General features: G+C 48.8%; 1 protein-coding gene across 1 annotated transcript in view; it reads right to left on the bottom strand.

Moving 5' to 3' along the window:
* Window positions 1-1,468: 1,468 nt before the first annotated feature.
* Window positions 1,469-25,575, bottom strand: part of LOC145341391 (FYVE, RhoGEF and PH domain-containing protein 5-like) — a 103,719-nt gene continuing 79,612 nt past the window's right edge. The window contains exons 17-20 of the mRNA XM_080186331.1: window positions 23,165-23,298; window positions 16,329-16,457; window positions 5,287-5,441; window positions 1,469-2,588 (exon numbers count right to left, since the gene is read on the bottom strand). Of these exons, the coding sequence (XP_080042457.1) occupies window positions 2,552-2,588; window positions 5,287-5,441; window positions 16,329-16,457; window positions 23,165-23,298 (455 nt within the window). The 3' untranslated portion in view covers window positions 1,469-2,551. The remainder of the gene's footprint in view (window positions 2,589-5,286; window positions 5,442-16,328; window positions 16,458-23,164; window positions 23,299-25,575) is intronic.

Genomic DNA, 25,575 nt, shown 5'->3' with positions numbered 1-25,575 from the left:
TCTTCTATCAGCTAGCCAATTCCTGATCCAAACTGCTAAATCACCCTATATCCCATGCATCTGCATTTTCTGCAATAGCCTACCATGGGGAACCTTATCAAACGCTTTGCTAAAATCCATATACACCACATTAACTGCCTTACCCTTATCCACCTCTTTGGTCACCTTTTCAAAAAACTCGATAAGGTTTGTGAGGCACGACCTACCCTTCACAAAACCAGTATTGTTGTCCAGTATTTCCCCACAGCGGAGAAGCTATGACATCTTCTCCAAAGCCTTCAACATGCCATTGATGGAGACGAACATCTCACCAAGGCCATTCCCACACCCCCACTTCTTGCCTTCAAACAGCCACTGAACCTCAAACAGCAGCAAGCTACCAAGCCTTCAGGAGAACAGTGACCACAACATCACACATCTCTGCCACAGCAACCGCTGCAAGACATGCCAGATCATCTACACGGATGCCATCATCTTACATGAGTACACCATCCACCAGGTATACGGTACATACTCTTGCAACTTGGCCAACGTTGTTTACCTGATATGCTGGAGGAAAGGATGTCCTGAGGCATTGTACATTGGGAGACCATGCAGACGCTATGACAACTGATGAATAAACACCGCTTGACAATTACCAGGCAGGGGTGTTCTCTTCCTGTTGGGGAACACTTTAGCAGTCACAAGCTTTCAGTCTCTGATCTTCGGGTAAGCGTTCTCCAAGCCGGCCTTCATGACACACGACAACGCAGAATCGCTGAGCAGAAACTGATAGCCAAGTTCCGCACATGAGGTTGGCCTCAACCGGGATCTTGGGATCATGTCTCACTATCTGTAACCCCCATGACTTGCCTGGGCTTGCAAAATCTCACTAACTGTCCCGGCTGGAAACAATACAGATCTCTTTAACCTGTACTTAACCGTTCTCCACTCACATTGTCTGTACCTTTAAGACTTGATTATCTGTAAAGACTCGCATTCCAACCATTGTTTTGTAAATTGCGTTTGTGTCTTTATATGCCTTGCTTGTGAACAGAACTCCCACTCACCTGTTGAAGGGGCAGCACTCTGAAAGCTTGTGGCTTGTGCTACCAAATAACTGTTGGACTTTAACCTGTTGTTGTGGGACTTCTTAGAATGCACATGGGATAGATGTGTTTGGTGCTGGCATCATGCTAGATTTGCAAAATGGCAGTTAATTCATATTAATAAGGTTAGGATGGATCTAAAATTTGTGACACTACATTTGGGCTAACCTTTTGGGTTAGGATAAGACCCATCTATTTCCCTTGGGATGAGATACCCACTTTTGGGAGATACACTAGGAAAAACATCTCAAGGCTGACATATATTTGGATCTTTCAACAACGGAATGATAAACTTGAAGTGAAAAGCAATCAATAAAACACGCATTTTCAAAATCTTTATTGACTCCTAATGTTTTTCTTTCAGATGTTCTCTTATGTTTCCAATCTGTCATTATCAGATGTTGACTTCAGCTGACTGCAGCCAATGATTATCACTATTTATAATATATTATACATTTACCATTTCTGTTCAGCCATGTTCAGGACACTGCCTGAATTTCACTGTTCTATTGTGTACTTTATTCAGTGAGGTTACTTCTACTTCCAGGCATTGTTGTTTTAAAAATATTAACAAATAATAAAAAGGAACATATTTCAGTTTCACCAATGGGCCTCCAACCCTGAGGGTTCAGTTCACCTTCAGCAAACCGTCGGATCGACCCCATTCTCCTGATTATCTGTCTGATTGAATGCAGCCTCAAAGAGGGCCTTTGCTGCAGTTTCCATATGCAACAATGGGGCAGGAAGATCAACAGGTTTTGTATACATTACTGGCATTAAACCTCGTTTATATTTATACATCCTCTTCATCTAACAAGCAAAATATTACAATTTGTTTTGCTGGAAGGGCAGCTCAATAAACCCAATGCAAAAGAACATCTCTATTGTGGCTGCAGAGCATTACTGAAGCTGGATTGCTTAACAACATCCAGTCTGCTTCAAGAAGAATCTCATCTGGAAGTGACTGACATCTATTGTTTTGATTGCAATGCACTGTGACACCAACTCCACTCTAATATGAGCCCATTCCTCCTTCAACATGAACCTGATGAAATTTCCAAATTCAGGGATTAATTTGTTATTCCAGTCAAGACTCCAAACAACCAGAAGATGCATTTTAAAATCAGACCTCTGGTACTTCCATGTCACAGGTGTTCTCGCTGCATTTGAGTCATTCATTCCTCCCAGAGTTCCAGAGGAGGGACACCTAATTGCAATGGCTGTTGAAAAAGGAACAACTTGCCTAATTATGATAAAATCAGAAGAAAAGTTGACAAGCTGTGAGGATTGCTGGGTGTGAACGATTGAACGCGTTTGGAGCGTATTCCAGTCAATAACTTCCCCTTTAATTGTCTTGTGCTGTGAGGAATATCTTATGGTTGCAAATCTTGATGATTTCCTTGCAGAGCCACTGGAGCACGGAGCAAAAAAGGAAAATCTCACACTGTGAGAGCCCATAGGTGCTATAATATGGAGGCTTCAAACATTGCTTCAATCCATCTGAAACAGAATGTGTCAAAACAGTTAAGATTCAACAGTTAAGATACAGTCAGCAAGCAGCAAAGTGAGAACAGATAGTTAGCCACTGCATATCCTGGAGATTAATACAGAGTTGGGATCAGGATGTGGTGACCCATGTGGGCAAAAGTGAGCTATAGCCAGGCCGGCAACAAAGAATGGTTCATTTACCAGTTCCCTGGAGGGAAGGTTACAGATATCTGTAATGCCTGCAAGAGAAGCTGAGGACCTCATGATGCGTGATGCTGAACGTGTGTATACATCGAGATCTTGGCTGCATGGGCTGGCCTGCCAACAGTCACCTGACACTATCAGGTAGCATCAATGAGTTCAGTTCCACCCTGGCAGAGGGGATGGCATAGAGCTTGCCCTCTCTGCATCCCCTTTTCCATCTCCCTGTTTTTCTGTAGGTCCACAGGCACTGCCACTAATGTGCCACCTCATGTGCTGCAACCTTTGGTGGATAATTCACCTGCTTTGGCCATTACAAAGACCTTTGCACATCCTGCACATTCCAGCCTATTTGTGGCCAACATGATTCCTGCTACAAATTGAAGGTCATTTCTGGCCCAGTATCAGAATGGTCAAGCAACACACACATCCACAGCAACTCATTCTGACTGTGCTGAGCACCCACATTCAAATCCATTAGATTTAGCCCAGTTTTGAATTGCTATATGTTAATGGATCAACATAGACCTTTTAGCCTGTACATAGAAACATAAGAAAGGTCATTTGGCCCATCTTGTCCATGCCAACACAAGGACACCCAAGGTGCCCTTTCTAATCCCAGCTTCTTGCACTGGACCCATAGCCCTGTAGCTTACAGCACTTAAGGTGCAAGTCAGGTACTTTTTAAAAGAGTTTTGAGTCTCTACCTTCACTAGGGCAACAAATTCCAGACAATTATTACCCTCTGTGTAAAAGAGTTCTTCCTCGGGTCTCTTCTAGACCTTCTGCCACTTATCTTAAATTTATGTTCCCTGGTTCTAGAATTCTCCGCCAAGGGAAACAATTTTATCCCTGTCTACTCTATCCCTTCCCCTCAATTTTATACATCTTAATCAAATCACCCCTTAGCCTCCTTTGTTCCAAGAAAAATAACCTCATCCAATCTCTCCTTGCAGCTACATTTCTCTAATCCTGGCTACATTCTTGTAAACCACTTCTGCACTCTCTCCAGAGCAATTACATCCTTCCTGTAATGCACTGACCGGAACTGCACACATACTCCAATTGTGGCCTTACCAGTGTTTTATACAATTCCAACATTATATCCTTACTTTTATATTCTCTACATCTGCCATATGCCTCTTTTACAACCTTGTCTACTTGAACTGCTGCTTTTGGGAATCTGTGTACTTGTACACCAAGATCTCTCACTTCATCTACCCCTCTTAAGTGTATTCCCATTTACTGTGTCCCTATAAGTGTTTGACCTCCTTAAATCTCTGACCTCACACTTAGAATCATAGAATCCTACAGTGCAGAAGGAGGCCATTCAGCCCATCAAGTCTGCATCAACCACAATCCCACCCAGGCCTTACCCCATAACCCAGTGCAATTAGCCTAGCTAGTCCCCCTGACACTAAGGGTCAATTTAACATGGCCAATCCACCTAACTTGCACATCTTTGGGCTGTGGAAGAAAACTGAATCAGCGAGAGAAAACCCACATGGGAACAGGGAGAACGTGCAAAGACAGACAGTGACCCAAGCCCGGAATCAAACTCAGATTCCTGGTGCTGTGAGGCAGCAGTGCGAACCATTGTGCCACTGTGCAACCCACTTCATAGAAATCATAGAAACCCTACAATGCAGAAAGAGGCCATCGGGCCCATCGAGTCTGCACCGAACACAATCCCATCCCGCCCCTACCCCCATATCCCTATACATTTACCTGCTAATCCCTCTAACCTATGCATTCAAGGACACTAAGGGGCAATTTGCCATGGCCAATCAATCTAATATGCACATCTTCAGACTGTGGGAGGAAACCGGAGCACCCGGAGGAAACCCACACAGATACGAGGAGAATGTGCAAACTCCACACAGACAGTGACCCGAGCTGGGAATCGAACCCAAGGTCCCTGGAGCTGTGAAACAGCAGTGCTAACCACTGTGCTACCATGCCGCCCTCTATGTTAAAATCCAGCTGCCACTTTACCACCTGCTCCACCAACCCATCACTTTCAAATTATCCCTGTAATCCCATTTTATTGCTTTTCTCTACACTATCCACTACTCAGCCTTCCACAAATTTCCCATCTTCACGTCCAAATCGTTAATACATAACACAAATAGTAAGCGTCCCAACACTCAGCCCTGTGAAACACCACTTGAAACAACTTTCCTTTCACAAGGGCATCCAATGACCATTACCCTTTGTTTCCTGTTACTAAGCCAACTTTTGACCCAGTTTGCCATGGGCTTTTACTTTTTTGACCAATGTGCCACGTAGACCATTGCAGACATAGGCTACATTGAGAACTAAAACATCTGGCATCATTCCCCATTCCATCTTAATCTCAAAGATAGCTGTGAAAACATATCTGCCAATCTCAAACTGACTGAAGCACAACTCCCAACTCTATTTGCATTGCACCTGCCCCCAGTCCTAGACTAAGTAACCTTGCTGAGTTTGTATGTGAGAGAGAGAGAAAGCAAGAGGGAGCACCTACCTCTGTGCAGTATGGCTGTCCTCGGCTTTGAAGGAATAGTAAAGAACGTTCTTGTGGTAAAGCTGAAAGAGCACACCAGGTGCGGCAGGTTCATCACCTTTCGATCCCTCGACAGTGAAGCCCAGTAGAGGCAAGCTCTCAGCAGCAACCTTGTTCTGTCACAAAAACAGGTGACACCAAATATTAAACTAGCAGGATTTTTAACCAATCATTTTCCAGTTGCAGCATGGCCTTGGCCAAAAGAGATCACTTCTCCAACTCTCAATCTTTGCAAAGAGACAATTTAGTCCTCTTGCATCAGTGGTCATGGCACTGGCTGCCTGGCCTCCAATCTGTGGAATTACCTCTCTAAACCCTCCTTCGCCCCCCAAACTCGTCCATCTCCTCCCTTCTAAATTCTCCTCCTCTCTATTTATAGAATACCTACAATGCAGGCAAACCCATTCAGCCCAACAAGTCTGCACTGACTCTCTGACAGAGCACCTTAACCAGGCCTTCTCTCCCTGTAATCCCAAATATTTACCTTGGCTAATCCCCTTAGCCATTTTTGGAATGTGGGAGGGAACTGGAGCACCCGGAGGAAACTCATGCAGACACTAGGAGAACATGCAAACTCCACAGAGACAATAACCCAAGGCCAGAATTGAGCATGGGTTCATGGCGTTGAAAGACAGCATTGCTAACCACTGTGTTGCCCTTTCTTCTATTCCTTCTTGAAAAAGTTTTAACTGTTCTGAAATATTAATTTTTTTGATTGAGTTTTCAATCACTCTCCCTGTCCTTTGTGTCAGTGCTCATTTTTATCCAGTCACATTCCTTTGAAAAGCTTTTGTTTCTCTATATTAAAGGGAACTTACGTTAAATCCAACTTCAAATATGTCCCATATTGGCTATTTAGCATGGTGCTGTTTATGGGAGCTATTGTGTTTACCTAGCACACCAGCACTTCATTGGCCGTGAGCACTTTGGGCCATGGTGGTGCAACGCAGAGCTCAGGTTTCCTCCCATAGTGTGGAGATGCCAGTGTTGGACTGGGGTAAACACAGTAAGAAGTTTAAACCTGTTGGACTTTAACCTGGTGTTGTAAGACTTCTTACTGTGTTTCCTCCCATAGTCCAAAGATGTGCAAATTAGATTGGCCAAGCTCAATTATCCCTTAGTGTCCCAAGATGCATACACTGGGGATTAGCGGAGTAAATATGGAGGATAGGGCAGGGGATGGGCCTAAGTAAGATGCTCTGTTGGAGAGTCAGTGCAGACTCAATTGGCCGAACGGCCTCCTTCTGCACTGTAGTCATTCTATAATTCAGTGACTCTAAGTTGTTGCTGTTCCATTTTGAATATTAGTTCACTTTCCCAACACTTGTTTATCTCAAGGACTGTACACAACATAGCTTTGGGTGCAAAAGGTGTCCCTGGGGTAAGTCAATTCACTGTCCTATCCTTCCTCCCTAAATCAGGATCAATCCTGGACATAAAAGATCCCTACATAACTACCATTGCCAGAACATTTTGTGGTTATGCCCTGACGCTCTAGACATTCTATCCATTAGGATAGCACTACACCCAGAAGCACGTGGTGTAATACTCTGTCTCTACGATGTGTTTACTTAGCTGCTCTCTATGTTTTTTCTTCTCCCAAAGATTTGCAATTGTAACGGTGTCTTTGACATTCTCACTCACCATGACCCAAAGTGCTCACGGCTTGTGTAGTAGGTAAACATAAACAGCAACAGGATATGTATAACCGATCACGTGAATTTGACCTTATCTGAATTTGGATGTTAATTCTGTCCGGCCAGAGATTGTGTTGATATTACACTGACTGACCAATTATCAGACATCCCAGCGTGAAACATGTCTGCCAGGTAGCTCTTTGTGCAGGTGAAGGAGCATTCTGCATCCCAGTGACAACCCAATGGAAGGAAGCAGCTCCTTGAAGGTTGCCAGAAGCTTGGGGGAGCCCATGGACACTGTGTGACTGAAAACCAAGAACTTTACTGGTTTCAAGGAACCAGCACCAGGTGGTCATGGAAGGTGGGTGGGCACACTGGGTAGGCTAAGTACCCTTGCATTTTACAAAGGAGTAGCTGTCTCTACTGGTGCAGATCAGTGCTAGGCACAACATCTTGATGCCAAGGAACAGGAAGAGAGGGTTACCATACCTAAGGTGGCCTGGACTGAGGTGGCTGCCCAGGTCAGTGGGCACAACATTGTGCAGCATACATTGCTGCAGTGCGCCACCTCTTTCAATATCGGTGCCTTCCATAATGCCACATTCAACATCAGCCCTTCCTGTAATACCTCCTCCTGTAACACCCTCTCCAACATCACCTCCACCTGTAACGCTGCCTCTGACATTGCCCCCACCTGTAACACTGCTTCCCATAAATGACAACTCCAACATTGCCCTCACCCATAATGCTGCCTCCTGTAACGCCGCCACTTACATCGCTGCCACTCGTAATACAATACCACTGCCAGCAAGGCACGCACCAAGATGCAGCACCCTTAGACATGAGTTTAAGGCACCTTGAGCACAACAGGGAGTGTAATAGATGACATTATCTGTGTTCATTACTTTGGGATTTCTGTTAAGTTTAGAACATTTGTATGGTGTTTTCATGATAATGTTAAATCACATAAACCTGTTCCTCGAATCAAGGGGCTGAATTGGCTGCTTTGTATACTGGCTTGTAACCTGTGGGCTTTGTGTGGTGCAGCATTTCTGGATTGTGCTCTGAAGGGAGGTTTTATTCTGATTGAGACTTTGTCACTGGTCCAGGATGCTGAGATGAAGGTTCATTGGATCAGTGCAACCCTCACGTCCCTATACCCCACCCCCCCCACCCCGAATGTTCCTATTGTCCACCTCAAAGTCGTCACTTTGTGCATTCCCAGTGACATTCTCCAACCCAGCACTGCGGTCATCCTCCCTGGTCTGTGGCCCTGCCTCGCTTTCCCCTGCCTCCACTGGGCCCCCCCTTGTCAGAGTAAGATTGTGCAGGGCACACAATGTGGTGACTATGAGGGACTCATGTTCTGGAGGATACTGCAATGATCCTATGGATTAGTCCAGGCATTGGGCATGCATCTTGAGCAGCCCAATGGTTCTTTCCTTCTCTCTTGTGGAAGCACGACTCCTTTGTATCTCTCCTCGGACTCTTCTTGTGTAAAGGAATGGGGTCATCAGCCTCCACTTTAAGGATTAGCCCTTGTTCATCAGGAGGCATCCAACCAATTTTGCAGGAGCCATGAATAGCCTTGGTACCTGATGGTGCCACAAGTCGTATGAATTGTGTGAACTCCCTGGAGAAAGGACGCAGAATCTGTGTCCTGTGGTCAGAGAAAATTTGCAAATTCATTGAGTGGTATCCCCTTCCTGTTGATGAAAGTTCCTGGCTCTCCTGCTGGCACCCTGATGGCCAAATGCATACAGTCTGCAGCTTCCCGAATGTGGAAAAACCCAACCATCACCACAAACTCTCGTACTCTCTCTGCCTGGCTGTCCTTATCTATCCGGTAGTTGATGAAAGTGCGGACATGTCTAAAGGTGGTATCAGTCACTAGCTTGACCCAACTGTGTGGGGCTGATCGAGAGACATCACACAGAACTCTCACTGAGGCCTGGAATGAACTGGAGGACCACTGTGACCAAACCACTTTGTACAAACCCCTTGTACATTTGTGGAATGATAAAAACAGTGCTATATGTGTGCCTCATCAGATTAAGTGGCCACTAATCAATTAATCCTTAAATTTAGCAAATTAAAACACTATTATGGGGTTGATCCTGATACTACCCCAACACATTTGGGGGAAATTTTATGACTTATCATGTTGCAAAGGGCTATCAGTGCGTTCCTGAAAAGGCAGAGCCTCCTGTGGCACTGGATCTCAGACATCTGGAAGTAGTTGGTGCATTGTGTTTATACTCCAGCCACTGGGTACTGGCATCTTTGATGTCCCCTCTTGACCTTGCACCAACTGAGACAGTATCTCTCTTCTGTCTCTATCTGGAATGTTGCCTGCACTCATCCTGCCTCCTCTTTTCCTCTTCACTGAAGGTCCCAGCAGCTCAGTGGACTATCCCCATGGAGCAAACGCAGAGGACCTTGCAAATGATGGAATATTGTCCTTCAATCCTCAGGCAACCTTTCCAGGCAAATTCTGAAATGCTGAAAATCACGCCTCAAATGCTAAATAATAACTTGGAAACTCAAGCTAAACTCTGCACTCACACAGCTCTGAACTCTATCACCAGTAATCTGCTGCTCCTTTGGGGGTTTTTATTGGTCGAGGAAATAAAGAAATCATAATGGTGCCATAATCTTGTGCGATGAGCTGAGAATCACACAGACAGTGTAAAGACACTGCTGATTGGATATTTAATGGCCTTTAATTGTGGGTGGGCATATATCTGCTTCTCTCTAAATTGCAAGTTATTTGACAAACTTGCAAGTCAGGCGGTACCTGGGGTCCAGTCACAGGCCAGCTGGGGAAGGAAACAGGGAGGCTTCCCTTCTTTGAGGCTATAGTGGGATGTAGACAAGACACGTGTCTCTACCTTCTGACAAGAGATACATGAGGGGGGTCGACAAAGAGGTGGAAATCCAGGATTGAGAAACTGAGGAGGAGGTTTCCAACCTGGAGTCACATCTTTGTCAGCCCAATGAAGACCCAGCTATGCGACTGCTGTGCCAAGAGAAGAAGGACGCACTGCAGGACCTGCAATTTGTCAGATCCCATGGCGTTTACATGAGGTTGCAGATCTGGATCCATAGGGATCTGGACCATGGCTCCTCCTTCTACTCACTGGAAAAGAGAATTGGGATCCACCAGCAGTTCCTTACACTGCTGGCCGTTGACGGATCCCTTGTCTCAGATCCAGAGAGCATCAGGACCATTGTCCGAGAATATTACATTGCACTCGTCTCTCTGGATCCATCTAACAATAATGCCCATAGAACTTTGTGGGAGGACCTGCTGCAGGTCAGCCCCAAGGGCACAGTTCGCTCGATGTTCCTATCAGCCTGAAGGAGCTGACCAGCACACTCGACAGCCTCTCCAGGGGAAAAACCCCAGGGCTGGACGGGCTGACTGTGGAGTTCTTCAGGGCGCTCTGGGACATCCTGGTGAATGACTACACAGTGGTCCTCAGGGACAGTATTGCAAGTGGGGAGATGCATCATTCGTGGTGCAGGGCCATTATTGCCCTGCGGCTCATGAAGGGGAATCTCCGTCACCTTAAGAACTGGTGCCTGGTCTCTCTCCTTAGCATGGATGATATCATCTTTGCCAGGGCAATGTCTTCTTGTCATGACACCGTGCTGGACTACATGATCCACCTTGATCAGGCCCCAGGTCGAACTATCCATGGTCCGGAACCTGATTCACCATTCCCACAATGCTGCTCTCTCGAGCGCCTTCCTGTCTCTTGACCAGGAGAAGGCGTTCAAAAGGACGGGTCACAAAAGGATGGTCTACTGAGGGTATTCAGGTTCAGGCGTTCATGTGCCTTTGCACCTAGGTGGCAACCTTCTGCAGATGCCTTTACGTTGAGCCCCCGTCCTCAATAGTGTGCCCTGACAATGTATTTCTTCTGCTAGGTGCATGGCCTGATTCATGACATGCAGCTCTTGTTCGCACAACCTGAGGGGTCTTTAGGGTTCCTTGCAGGAATTACCTGTCTTTTACCAGGATCTCCTTGAAGTTTTGGACATACCCTCCATCACGCTGTAGCTTTCTCCTATCTGGGGTAGCAGCTGTCATAAGGGAGTTGCTCAGGAATCTGCTCCTCCACAAACACCACTTCTAGTGGCTGGTGGTGACGTAGGCTGTGACTGCCAGGGTGATGTGGATATGCCGGCGTTGGAATGGAGAGAACTCTCCATTCACCTGAAGAAGAGGAAATCCCCTCGAAAGCTAGTGAGTTTACTATCAAATAAATCGGTTGGACTAAAACCTGGTGTTGTCAGACTTTTTACTGCCAGGGTGCTGGGTGTTTTACTTTGACTTCAAAAATCTAACACCAATTTCTGTAGCCTGACAGTAGACCAAATCACACACTGTAAATTTATTTACTGAATTCAAATCCCCACAGCCAAATAATAACACCTTCATTTGCTAAGTTTAAGGTGACTGGTCGTCACTTAGTCTGTACAGGAGCATTCCTCACTAATGTGTAATTATGTGATACATAATATGTATGTCAGAGTTTGTATGGAGGCTCTAGAGGTGGGGGTTAGCTGTACCTGGCCTGAATCTGCTAAGCAAGAAGTACTTTCTGAGGCAGTTCAAAGTCTGCCATTCATCAGATGGGGTTTGTCATGGAGGGAGGGGGATTTTTCCCAAAAAATTTCTAAGTGCTGATTTTGTGGGAAAATTGGTATAAATCATGATTGTTTTTTCAGTGGGAGTTCAGACTTGAATCACTCTGCAATGCAGAGGCCACAATCATGAATCTCATTAAAAGCCTGGGGGGCGGGGGGACGACAGCAGGATGTCTATTCATGCCAGAGGTTAACAGTGACCCCGCACTGCCAGTCTCCCTATTTTCTGGTGTAGCCAAACGGGGCCATCTAAAATGGTGATTTATAAAGCACTCTGGGAGAATTGGGCAAGAAACTGCAGTTTAAAGACAGAGACAAACAGGCTGCCATCCTGACAAGTGAATAAACAGGATATGAGTCGTCTCCAGGATGGAAGGGACTTTATAGTCACACTGGCTTGTTTCATCCCCAGCATGAAAGAGACTTTCTGGTCACACTGGGTTGTGTACCAGACATAAGGGCACCAAGAAGGCACTTTATCTGAATGCACGAAGCATTCAGAATAAAGTGGATAAGCTCGTGGCGCAGATCAGCACAAATGGATATGATCTGGTGGCCATTACAGAGACGTGGTTGCAGGGTGACAGGGACTGGGAGCTGAATGTCCAGGGGTATCAAGTGTTTAGGAAGGATAGGCGGGAGGGAAAAGGTGGGGGCGTAGCTCTGCTGATTAAGGATAGCATCAGGGTGGTAGCAAGGGATGATATTGAAGCCAAGGAGCAGAAAGTGGAATCGTTGTGGGTGGAGATTAGGCACAGCAAAGGGAGGAAGATGCTGGTGGGTGTCGTCTATAGGCCCCCAAATAATGATCTGGAGGTGGGGCGGGCTGTTAACGCGCAAATAAGTGCGGCGTGCAGGAATGGAACGGCGATAATTATGGGGGATTTCAATCTACATATTGATTGGTCGACCCATGTTGGACGCGGTGGGCTCGAGGAGGAGTTCTTGGAATGCTGCTGGGATAATTTCCTTGAACAGTGTGTGTTGGAGCCGACGAGGGAGCGAGCTATCTTGGATCTGGTGTTATGTAATGAGGCGGGAAGAATTAGGGACCTTGTGGTGAAGGATCCTCTTGGGGAGAGTGATCATTGTATGGTGGAGTTTCTGGTGCAGATGGAGGAGGAGAAAGTGGGTTCCCGGACGCGCGTCCTTTGTTTGAACAGAGGGGAGTACGGTAGGATGGGAGAAGAATTGGCGAATGTTGACTGGGGGAGCGCGTTGGAAGGTAGGTCTGCTGAGGAGCAGTGGAGGATCTTTAAGGAGATCTTTCTTGGTGCTCAACAGAAATTTATTCCGATGGTTAAAAAGGACCGTAGGAGGAGAGGTAATAAGCCGTGGATAACGAAGGAGGTGAAGGAAAGTGTTAAATTAAAAGCGGAGGAATTTAGAGTAGCTAAGAGTAGTGGGCGAGAAGAGGATTGGGAGAGGTTTAAATGTCAACAAAGATTGACAAAGAAGTTGATAAAGAAGGGTAGGATAAACTATGAAGCTGGGCTAGCGCTTAATATAAAAAAGGATAGCAAGAGTTTTTATAAATATATAAAAAGGAAGAGGCTGGCTAGGGTGAACGTTGGACCCTTAGAGGATGAGAGGGGGGACTTAGTGGTAGGGGATGGGGAAATGGCTGAGGTCTTGAATAATTTTTTGTTTCGGTCTTCACGGAGGAGAACGTGAATAATTTGTCGGGTGTTAGAGTTGGAAAGATGGTAGGACTACCGAGAGCTGTCATGGGAACAAACGTGAAATCTCCTGAAAGAATACTTGGGAGATGGGCTTTAGTATCTATACTCTCATCTGGTCACAGTCCAAAAGACTTCAGTTCATTATTAGTTTTATTCATTTATTAGTCACAAGTAAGCTTACATTTACATTGCAATGAAGTTACGGTGAAATTCCCCTAGTCGCCATACTCTGGTGCTTGTTCGGGTCCCTGACCAGCACATCTTTCAGACTGTGGGAGGAAACCCACACAGACACAGGAAGAACATACAAACTCCACACAGACAGTGACCCAAACTGGGAATCGAATCCGGGTCCCTGGTGACGTGAGGCAGCAGTGCTAACCACTGTGCCACCGTGCTGCCCCTGATTAACCAGATGTTTCAGTGTTTCCTAATCCCAGAAGAAAGGAAAAGATGTAAACAATATCTGAGAAGGCAGCAATACCTGAACGACACAGTGGTTACCACTGCTGCCTCACAGCAGACCCGGGTTCGATTCCTGCCTTGGGTGACTATCTGTGTGGAGTTCTGCCTATGTCCCTGGTTTTCTCCGGATGCTCTGGTTTCCTCCCACATCCAAAGATGTGCAGGCAAGGTAGATAGGCCATGGTAAATTGCCCCTTGATATCCCAAGTTATGTAGGTAATACTCCACATCAGGGCAATATCACACAATACTCCACACTAGGACAATATCCTGTAATAACCCAGGAGAACAAAAGAACAAAGAACAGTACAGCACAGGTTCAGGCCCTTATGCCATCTAAGCCTGCACCAATCACATTGGTCTAGATTAGAACAATCATTTATATCCCTCTATTCCTCGTTTGTTGATATGTCTATCAAGATAAGTCTTAAACGTGGCTAACATAACTGCCTCAACCACCTCACTTGGCAGCGCATTCCAGATCCCCACCACTCTTTGTGTAAAAAACTTCCCCTGCACATCTCCACTGAACCTTTCCCCCCTTATCTTGAACTTATGCCCCTTATAATTGTCATTTCTGCCCTGGAAAAAAGCTTCCAACTGTCCACCCTATCTATACCTCTCATAATTTTATAAACTTCTATCAGGTCATCCCTGAGCCTCCGTCTTTTCAGGGAGAACAAACCCAATTTATTCAATCTCTCCTCATAGCTAATACCCTCCGTACCAGGCAACATCCTGGTAAACTGTCTTTTCTTTGTCCATTTTGCTAGCCTATCTATATCCTACTGTATTCTCCACCAATCTTAGTATTATCCACAAACTTGCTAATCAGACCAGCTACATTTTGTCCCAAGTCATTTATATATATCACAAACAGCAGAGGCCCAGTTCAGCCTCCTGTGGAAAACCACTAGTTACAGGCTTCCATTCAGAAAAGCACCCTTCCACCACTACCCTTCGTCTTCTATGGCCAAGCCAGTTCTGAATGCATCTAGCTAGTTCATCCCTGATCCCGTGACATTTAATCTTTTGTAACAGCCTGCTATGGGGGACCTCGTTGAATGCTTTACAGAAGTCCATGTGTATAACATCCACAGTCCTTACATTGTCAATCATTTTTGTCACCTCCTCAAAAAGCTCAATTAAATTAGTGAGACATGACTTTACTCGTACAAAACCATGCTGCCTGTCGCTAACAAGGCCATTCCGTTCCAAATGCGTATCGATCTTATTCCTAAGAATCTTCTCCAACAATTTCACTATCATTGATGTCAAACTGACCGGCCTATTGTTACCTGGGTTATCCTTACTAACCTTCTTAAATAACAGGACAACATTGGCTATTCTCCAGTCCTCTGGGATGTCACAAGTGCCCAATGAAGAAACAAAGATTTCTGTTAGAGGCAATTTCATCTCATCGCCCTTAGTAATCTGGGATAGACGCCATCTGGTCCTGAGGGTTTGTCTACCTTAATGCTTTTTTAATTCATCTAACATTTCCTCCCTCATAATGATAACTTGTTCTAAATGGTTTACACATTAGGGTAGTATCCTATATTACCCCACACTGAGGCAAGATCCCATAATACCCCACACTAGGACAATATCACACAATACACCACACTAAGACAATATGACACAATATATCACATGAGGGCACTATCCTGTAATACCCCACATGAGGGCAATATCCAGTAATACCCTACAAAGAACAAAAGAATAAAGAACAGTACAGCACAGGAACAGGCCTTTCGGCCCTCCAAGCTTGTACCAATCATGTTGCCCCGTCGATACCAAGTACTTTTATCCCTCTATTCCCCATTTGTTTGATATGGCTATCAAGATAAGTCTTAAATGTGGCTAACATAACTGCCTCAACCACTTCATTTGGCAGTGCATTCCAGGCCCCCACCACCCTGTGTAAAAATCTTCCCCTGCACATCTCCACTGAACCTTTCCCCCCTTATCTTGAACTTGTGCCCCCTTGTAATTGTCATTTCTCCCCTGGGAAAAAGCTTCCAACTGTGCACCCTATCTATACACTACAGCACAGAAACAGGCCTTTTGGCCTGTTTATACCTCTCATAATTTTATAAACTTCTATCAGGTCGTCCCCCAGCCTCCGTCTTTCCAGGGAGAACAATCCCAGTTTATTCAATCTCTCCTCATAGCTAATACCCTCCATACTAGGCAACATCCTAGTAAATCTTTTCTGAACTCTTTCCAAAGCCTCCATGTCCTTCTGGTGACCAGAATTGGACTCAGTATTCTAAATGTGGCCTAACTAATGTTTTATACAACTAAAACGTAATGTGCAAACTTTTATACTCGATGCCCTGGCCAATGAAGGTAAGCATGCTTTCTGCACCACCTTGTCCATCTATGCTGCAACTTATAAGAATTTGTGGATCTGTACTCCCAGATTTCTGTGTATCCTGTAATACCCCACATCAGGGCAATAAGAATATTCACATTGTTTTGTTAATTCACAGAAAGTGCTGCCACTGGTAAAGGGAGATATTGGATGGCTAAAGGAGAGAGTTATGATGCAGATACTTACACCTCTGGCTCCGTACGTGTACAGCACCTTCTCATGAATAACAAACCAGAGTTTCTTCCAGTGCCTCTTGTTCCTTTTACACCTCAAGAGATATCCACTGATTGATACTCCCCCTGCTGAAGCTGCAACCTAAACACCCAGCAAACATTCCATTAAATATAATGCACTCAGTAAGGGGTGGGATCAGTGTCACCCACAGCGAGAGGTCTCATCAACACCCGTCCCCCAATCAATCAGCATGAGTGTCATCCACAGCATGAGAAGTCTCACACAACTCGCCAACCCCCCTACACTGCCCCCCCTCCCACACTAGCCCCCCCCTTCCTGCACTCCAACACTGGGGATCAAAGTCACTCACATCACGAGGGTCCCCATCCCATACTCACCCTCTCACACGGGGAGGTCGCTCTCTCTCTCTCTCACTCGCAAGGGGAGGCCTCTCTCTCTCTCTCTCTCTCTCTCTCACACACAGGGTGGTCTCTCTCTCTCTCTCACACACACAGAGTGGTCTCACTCTCTCTCTCTCTCACACGGGGTGGTCTCTCTCTCTCTCTCTCACTCGCATGGGGAGGCCTCTCTCTCTCTCACACGGGGTGGTCTCTCCCTCTCTCTCTCTCTCACAGGGAGGCCTCTCTCTCTCTCTCACTCGCACGGGGAGGCCTCGCTCTCTCTCACACGGGGTGGTCTCTCCCTCTCTCTCTCACAGGGAGGCCTCTCTCTCTCTCTCTCTCACACGGGGAGGCCTCTCTCTCTCTCTCTCTCACACGGGGAGGCCTCTCTCTCTCTCTCTCTCACACGGGGAGGCCTCTCTCTCTCTCTCTCTCACACGGGGAGGCCTCTCTCTCTCTCACACGGGGAGGCCTCTCTCTCTCTCACACGGGGAGGCCTCTCTCTCTCTCACACGGGGAGGCCTCTCTCTCTCTCACACGGGGAGGCCTCTCTCTCTCTCACACGGGGAGGCCTCTCTCTCTCTCACACGGGGAGGCCTCTCTCTCTCTCACACGGGGAGGCCTCTCTCTCTCTCACACGGGGAGGCCTCTCTCTCTCTCACACGGGGAGGCCTCTCTCTCTCTCACACGGGGAGGCCTCTCTCTCTCTCACACGGGGAGGCCTCTCTCTCTCTCTCACACGGGGAGGCCTCTCTCTCTCTCACACGGGGAGGCCTCATAGAACATAGAACATTACAGCGCAGAACAGGCCTTTCGGCCCACGATGTTGCGCCGACCAATTAAAAAACAATGACCCACTAACCTAAACCAATCCCTTTTCGTCCATAAACCTATCCACGGATCTCTTAAACGCCCCCAAACTAGGCGCATTTACAACCGCAGCAGGCAGGGCATTCCAATCCCTCACCACCCTCTGGGTAAAGAACCTACCCCTGACATCCGTCCTATAACTACCCCCCCTTAATTTAAAGCCATGCCCCCTCGTGCTAGCTTTCTCCATCCGAGGAAAAAGGCTATCACTGTCCACCCTATCTAAACCTCTAATCATCTTATATGTTTCAATAAGATCCCCTCTTAGCCGCCTTCTTTCCAGCGAAAACAACCCCAAATCCCTCAGTCTCTCCTCATAGGACCTCCCCTCCATACCAGGCAACATCCTGGTAAACCTCCTCTGCACCCTCTCCAAAGCCTCCACATCCTTCCTATAATGTGGGGACCAGAACTGCACACAGTACTCCAAGTGCAGCCGCACCAGAGTTGTGTACAGTTGCAACATGACGCTGCGACTCCTAAATTCAATCCCCCTACCAATAAACGCCAAGACACCGTATGCCTTCTTAACCACCCTATCTACTTGATTCCCAACTTTCAGGGATCTATGTACACATACACCTAGATCCCTCTGTTCATCCACACTATTCAAAGTCCTCCCATTAGCCCTATACTCAACACATCTGTTATTCCTACGAAAGTGAATTACCTCACACTTCTCCGCATTAAACTCCATCCGCCACCTCTCAGCCCAGCTCTGCAACCTGTCCAAGTCTTCCTGCAAACTATGACATCCTTCCTCACAATCTACCACACCTCCGACTTTGGTGTCATCAGCAAATTTACTAATCCACCCAACTATACCCTCATCCGGATCATTAATAAGAATTACAAACAGCAGTGGCCCCAAAACAGATCTCTGAGGCACACCACTCGTAACCGAACTCCATGACGAATATTTACCATCAACCACCACCCTCTGTCTCCTATCTGCTAGCCAATTCCTGATCCAATTTCCTAGATTACCCTCAATCCCATACATGTGCATTTTCTGCAGGAGCCTACCATGGTGAACCTTATCAAACGCCTTACTAGAATCCATACATACCACGTCAACTGCCTTACCCCCATCCACCTCTTTGGTCACTTTTTCAAAAAACTCAATAAGGTTAGTAAGGCATGACCTACCCGCTACAAAACCATGCTGACTATCTCCAATCAATTCATTACTCTCCAAATAACTATAAATCCTATCCCTAATAATTTTTTCTAAAACCTTGCCCACAACAGAAGTGAGACTCACCGGTCTATAATTCCCGGGGAAGTCTCTGTTCCCCTTCTTAAACAATGGGACAACATTCGCTAACCTCCAATCTTCCGGTACTATACCAGAGGCCAACGACGACCTGAAGATCAGAGCCAGAGGCTCTGCAATCACTTCTCTTGCCTCCCAGAGAATCCTAGGGTAAATCCCATCCGGACCAGGGGACTTATCTATCTTCAATCCCTCAAGAATATCCAGCACATCCTCCTTATCAACTGTAATACTGTCTATTCTACTCCCCTGCAACCCAGTGTCCTCCTCAGCTACATTCTTGTCCCCCTGCGTGAACACCGAAGAGAAATATTGGTTCAATGCCTCTCCAATCTCTTACGGTTCCACACATAACTTCCCTCTGCTGTCTATAACTGGCCCTAATCTTGCCCTAACCAACCTTCTGTTCTTGACATACCTATAGCACGCCTTAGGATTCTCCTTAATCCTATCAGCCAAAGTCTTCTCATCTCTCTCTCACACATACAGGGTGGTCTCTCTCTCTCGCTCTCACACGGGGTGGTCTCTCTCTCTCACACGGGGTGGTCTCTCTATCTCTCTCTCCCTCTCACACACAGGGTGGTCTCTCTCTCTCTCTCACACGGGGTGGTCTCTCTCTCTCTCTTTCACATGGGGTGGTCTCTCTCTCTCACTCGCACAGGGTGGTCTCTCTCTCTCACTCGCACGGGGTGGTCTCTCTCTCTCACTCGCACGGGGTGGTCTCTCTCTCTCACTCGCACGGGGTGGTCTCTCTCTCTCTCTCACACGGGGTGGTCTCTCTCTCTCTCTCACACGGGGTGGTCTCTCTCTCTCTCTTTCACACGGGGTGGTCTCTCTCTCTCTCTTTCACATGGGGTGGTCTCTCTCTCTCACTCGCACGGGGTGGTCTCTCTCTCTCTCTCACTCGCACGGGGAGGCCTCTCTCTCTCTCTCTCACTCGCATGGGGAGGCCTCTCTCTCTCTCTCTCTCTCACTCGCATGGGGAGGCCTCTCTCTCTCTCTCTCACTCGCATGGGGAGGCCTCTCTCTCTCTCTCTCTCACTCGCATGGGGAGGCCTCTCTCTCTCTCTCTCTCACTCGCACGGGGAGGCCTCTCTCTCTTTCACACGGGGTGGTCTCTCTCTCACACGGGGACGCCTCTCTCTCTCTCTTGCATGGGGTGGTCTCCCTCTCTCTCTCTCGCACAGGGTGGTCTCTCTCTCTCTCACGGGGAGGTCTCTCTCTCTCTCTCTCGCACGGGGAGGCCTCTCTCTCTCTCTTGCATGGGGAGGCCTCTCTCTCTCTCTCACACATGGGGAGGTCTGTTTCTCTCTCTCTCGCAGGGGTGGTCTCTTTCTCTCACACGGGGAGGCGTCTCTCTCTCTCACACATACGGGGTGGTCTCTCTCTCTCGCTCTCACACGGGGTGGTCTCTCTATCTCTCTCTCCCTCTCACACACGGGGTGGTCTCTCTCTCTCTCTCTCTTTCACACAGGGTGGTCTCTCTCTCTCTCGCTCTCACACGGGGTGGTCTCTCTCTCTCACACGGGGTGGTCTCTCTATCTCTCTCTCCCTCTCACACACGGGGTGGTCTCTCTATCTCTCTCTCCCTCTCACACACGGGGTGGTCTCTCTCTCTCACACGGGGTGGTCTCTCTATCTCTCTCTCCCTCTCACACACGGGGTGGTCTCTCTCTCTCTGTCTCACACGGGGTGGTCTCTCTCTCTCTCTCTCTCTCACACACACGGGGAGGCCTCTCTCTCTCTCACACACACGGGGAGGCCTCTCTCTCTCTCTCTCTCTCACACGGGGTGGTCTCTCTCTCTCTGTCTCACACGGGGTGGTCTCTCTCTCTCACATAGGGTGGTCTCTCTCTCTCACACGGGGTGGTCTCTCTCTCTCTCTCACACACACGGGGAGGCCTCTCTCTCTCTCTCACACACATGGGGAGGCCTCTCTCTCTCTCTCTCTCACACACACGGGGAGGCCTCTCTCTCTCTCTCACACACACGGGGTGGTCTCTCTCTCTCTCTCACGGGGTGATCCCTCTCTCTCTCACACGTATGGGGAGGCCTCTCTCTCACTTGCACAGGGTGGTCCCTCTCTCTCTCTCTCTCTCTCTCACACACGGGGACATCTCTCTCTCTCTCTCTTGCACAGGGAGCTCTCCCTCTCTCTCTCTCTCTCTCTCTCTCGCATGGGGAGCTCTCCCTCTCTCGCCATCTCACACGGGGAGTCTCTCTCTCTCACGCACAAGGCGGAGTCTCTCTCTCTCACACACGAGGGCGAGTCTCTCTCTCTCACACACGAGGGGGAGTCTCTCTCTCTCGCACACGAGGGGGAGCCTCTCTCTCTCGCACACGAGGGGGAGTCTCTCTCTCTCGCACACGAGGGGGAGTCTCTCTCTCTCTCACACGAGGGGGAGTCTCTCTCTCTCACACACGAGGGGGAGTCTCTCTCTCTCACACACGAGGGGGAGTCTCTCTCTCTCTCTCACACACACGAGGGGGAGTCTCTCTCTCTCTCTCACACACGAGGGGGAGTCTCTCTCTCTCTCACACGAGGGGGAGTCTCTCTCTCTCTCACACGAGGGGGAGTCTCTCTCTCTCTCACACGAGGGGGAGTCTCTCTCTCTCTCACACGAGGGGGAGTCTCTCTCTCTCTCACACGAGGGGGAGTCTCTCTCTCTCTCACACGAGGGGGAGTCTCTCTCTCTCTCACACGAGGGGGAGTCTCTCTCTCTCTCACACGAGGGGGAGTCTCTCTCTCTCTCACACGAGGGGGAGTCTCTCTCTCTCTCACACGAGGGGGAGTCTCTCTCTCTCTCACACGAGGGGGAGTCTCTCTCTCTCTCACACGAGGGGGAGTCTCTCTCTCTCTCACACGAGGGGGAGTCTCTCTCTCTCTCACACGAGGGGGAGTCTCTCTCTCTCTCACACGAGGGGGAGTCTCTCTCTCTCTCACACGAGGGGGAGTCTCTCTCTCTCTCACACGAGGGGGAGTCTCTCTCTCTCTCACACGAGGGGGAGTCTCTCTCTCTCTCACACGAGGGGGAGTCTCTCTCTCTCTCACACGAGGGGGAGTCTCTCTCTCTCGCACACGAGGGCGAGTCTCTCTCTCTCGCACACGAGGGCGAGTCTCTCTCTCGCACACGAGGGCGAGTCTCTCTCTCGCACACGAGGGCGAGTCTCTCTCTCTCACACGAGGGGGAGTCTCTCTCTCTCACACGAGGGGGAGTCTCTCTCTCTCACACACGAGGGGGAGTCTCTCTCTCTCGCACACGAGGGGGAGTCTCTCTCTCTCGCACACGAGGGGGAGTCTCTCTCTCTCGCACACGAGGGGGAGTCTCTCTCTCTCGCACACGAGGGGGAGTCTCTCTCTCTCGCACACGAGGGGGAGTCTCTCTCTCTCGCACACGAGGGGGAGTCTCTCTCTCTCGCACACGAGGGGGAGTCTCTCTCTCTCGCACACGAGGGGGAGTCTCTCTCTCTCGCACACGAGGGGGAGTCTCTCTCTCTCGCACACGAGGGGGAGTCTCTCTCTCTCGCACACGAGGGGGAGTCTCTCTCTCTCGCACACGAGGGGGAGTCTCTCTCTCTCGCACACGAGGGGGAGTCTCTCTCTCTCACACACGAGGGGGAGTCTCTCTCTCTCACACACGAGGGGGAGTCTCTCTCTCTCTCGCACACGAGGGCGAGTCTCTCTCTCGCACACGAGGGCGAGTCTCTCTCTCTCACACGAGGGGGAGTCTCTCTCTCTCACACGAGGGGGAGTCTCTCTCTCTCACACGAGGGGGAGTCTCTCTCTCTCTCTCACACGAGGGCGAGTCTCTCTCTCTCACACGAGGGGGAGTCTCTCTCTCTCACACGAGGGGGAGTCTCTCTCTCTCACACGAGGGGGAGTCTCTCTCTCACACACGAGGGGGAGTCTCTCTCTCTCTCGCACACGAGGGCGAGTCTCTCTCTCTCACACACACGAGGGGGAGTCTCTCTCTCTCGCACGCGAGGGGGAGTCTCTCTCTCTCGCACACGAGGGCGAGTCTCTCTCTCTCGCACACGAGGGCGAGTCTCTCTCTCTCACACACACGAGGGGGAGTCTCTCTCTCTCGCACACGAGGGGGAGTCTCTCTCTCGCACACGAGGGCGAGTCTCTCTCTCTCTCGCACACGAGGGCGAGTCTCTCTCTCTCACACACATGAGGGGGAGTCTCTCTCTCTCACACACATGAGGGGGAGTCTCTCTCTCTCGCACGAGGGGGAGTCTCTCTCTCTCTCACACACGAGGGGGAGTCTCTCTCTCAGAAAGGGATGTAGACAGTTCACCTCTCTCAGTGCTGCCGGAACCTTCTTCTGTTTCTGGATGAAGGGTGTGTGGAGACTGTGAAGAACAAAGGAGAGGGCACTGCCTGCTGAGTGAGTCAGCAATGAGGGAGATCTTTCATTGACTGTCATCAACTCTGCGGAAAGATCCAAAAGATGCATCAGAGTGAGAAATCTTACTGGACAGAAAATATAAACACTCTCAGGCAGAAGCAGCCTCAGTAGTGAGACCCATTCACCACCACCATGCCCCCTGCGTGTCACCCACCCGCCCCCACCCAATCATCCATCCCAGCGAGACAGCCCCCAAACCAGCACAACACCTACTCACCCCCACCTACCCCCCAAGAATGACACTCAGCCCCAGCAGCACAGGTGCGACATAACAGTTCCCCCACCCTGACATCCACTCCCACCCCAGCATGATTAGTGCGACAAATGCAACACCACACACACAGAGGCATCCACACACACACACAAATGGAAAAGCAGACAGAGTGACACACACACATGTGAACAGGCACACAAACAGGGTCACGGGCACCGTCTCAGAGGGAGGGAGGGAGGGAAAGGGGGTCGTGGACACACCCGCTCTCACAGCGAGAGGGACACGCATGCAAACACACACGCACACACACTCAAACACATCTACATGCATGCACACATACATACACACACATACATATTCACATGGGCACATACACAGACAGAGACACATTGCAGCATTCCCTCACCCATCATTCCTCCCATTACAGGATGCTCTCTCACACACACACACCCACACACGCCCCAACAATTCTCGTATTACAGGGCATTCTCAGCCCCACCCCACTGCCCCCAATTGCTCACATTACAGGATGCCCCAGAAACCAGGACCTTCATTCTGCAGACTCCTAGCAACCAGGAAAACCCCACTGAAGCCGAAACTTCACTCTGCCAGTCTCCAACAATCAGGCTTGCATTCCTGGGGCTGGAACCTTCTTCTCTCTGCCCCGCATCACCACGCCCACCCCCCCACCTCCCAACCCCACCTTGCCAGCCACTCTCGCAGCTCCCACTGAACCCAAAGGCCGGACCAGCAAGTCTGGAACCAGAACCTCCTCCTCCCCACCAGCCCCAACCCCTCTGACCTGGAGGGCTGCAACCTCCTGCAAGCCCCAAGCACTCCCCCCACATTCCTACAGCCTAACAATCTCTAACTGAAATTTACTTGCAGGTCTGAAGATCCTCCAACCTTCAAAAGAAAATCCCAACCTAGCAGTGGATCCCAGAGGATCCCAACTCTGGGTTCCGGATATTGGCTCATCCTTGACCCCAGAGACATCATCCACTTACCAGCCTTTGATGTGTCCACACCGGAATGTGGTCTGGACATCCTCTGACCTCTGAAGCCAAACTGCAGCCAAACAGCGACCTGGAACGCCCAACTATGCAGACCCATCTACCAACGCAGGCAACAAATCCTCCATCCACACACCAACAGAGCGAAGAAACCCATTGGACACACCTTTATCCTTCACACTGTCTCCCAGGCTCAAAAAGAAGCAGTCACTCCAGGAAGCATGGAAAACAGGTGAGGGCGCTGGCATACAGGTGAGAGTGAAACAATATGGGCCTAAGGCCCCCATCACCAGCTTAGGCCTAGCAAATGTCCAATCTCTGAAAAACATGCCAGACAAACTTAAAGCCAGGTTCACTTTTCAAAGAGAACTGAGGGACTGCTGTGTGCTTTGTTTCACGGAGACCTGACTCACTCCTACTTCATTGGACTGTGCCATATAACCAGAAGGCTTCTCAGTCCAATAAATTGACTGTAAAGTGGCCTCAGGCAAGGCTAGGGAAGGTGGGATCTGCTTCTTAATCAACACCTCGTAGTGCCTAGATGTAGCAACACTGGTGCTGCTTTACTCCCCAGACCTAAAATGTCACCCCTACTACTTGCCGTGGGAGTTCACCTCTGTTATCCTGACAGCAGTTTACACCCCACCCTATACAAATGTCAAGATCACACTGGACAAAATATACACCACTACGAACAGCCTTGAGATGAAGCATTCCGAGGCCTTGTTCATTGTGGTCGGGGGCTTCAATCAGACCAAGCTCAAGAGTGTCCTACCAAAATACCACCAACGCGTCTCCTGTCTCACCAGAGGCTCAAACATACTGCTACACAAAAATCAAACATGCCTATTCCTCTATCGCCTGCCTACACTTTGGCAAATCAGACCCTAAGGCTGTGCTCCTGCCCCCAGCCTACAAGCAACAACTTAAACAGGAGGATCTGTCTAAGAAAGCCGTGCAATGTTGGTCTGAGAAATCAGACGATTCCAATGGGACTGCTTAGTGGACAGGCCAATATTTAAAAACTCTGTGACCAACCTGAATGAGTACACCACTGCAGTAACTGACTTCAT

This window comes from Carcharhinus amblyrhynchos, chromosome 3, assembly GCF_965287045.1.
Source record: "Carcharhinus amblyrhynchos chromosome 3, sCarAmb.v2.hapA, whole genome shotgun sequence".
Classification (NCBI taxonomy): domain Eukaryota; kingdom Metazoa; phylum Chordata; class Chondrichthyes; order Carcharhiniformes; family Carcharhinidae; genus Carcharhinus; species Carcharhinus amblyrhynchos.
The sequence above is the reverse complement of the archived record's forward strand: the minus strand, read 5'-3'. Positions and strand labels throughout refer to the sequence as shown.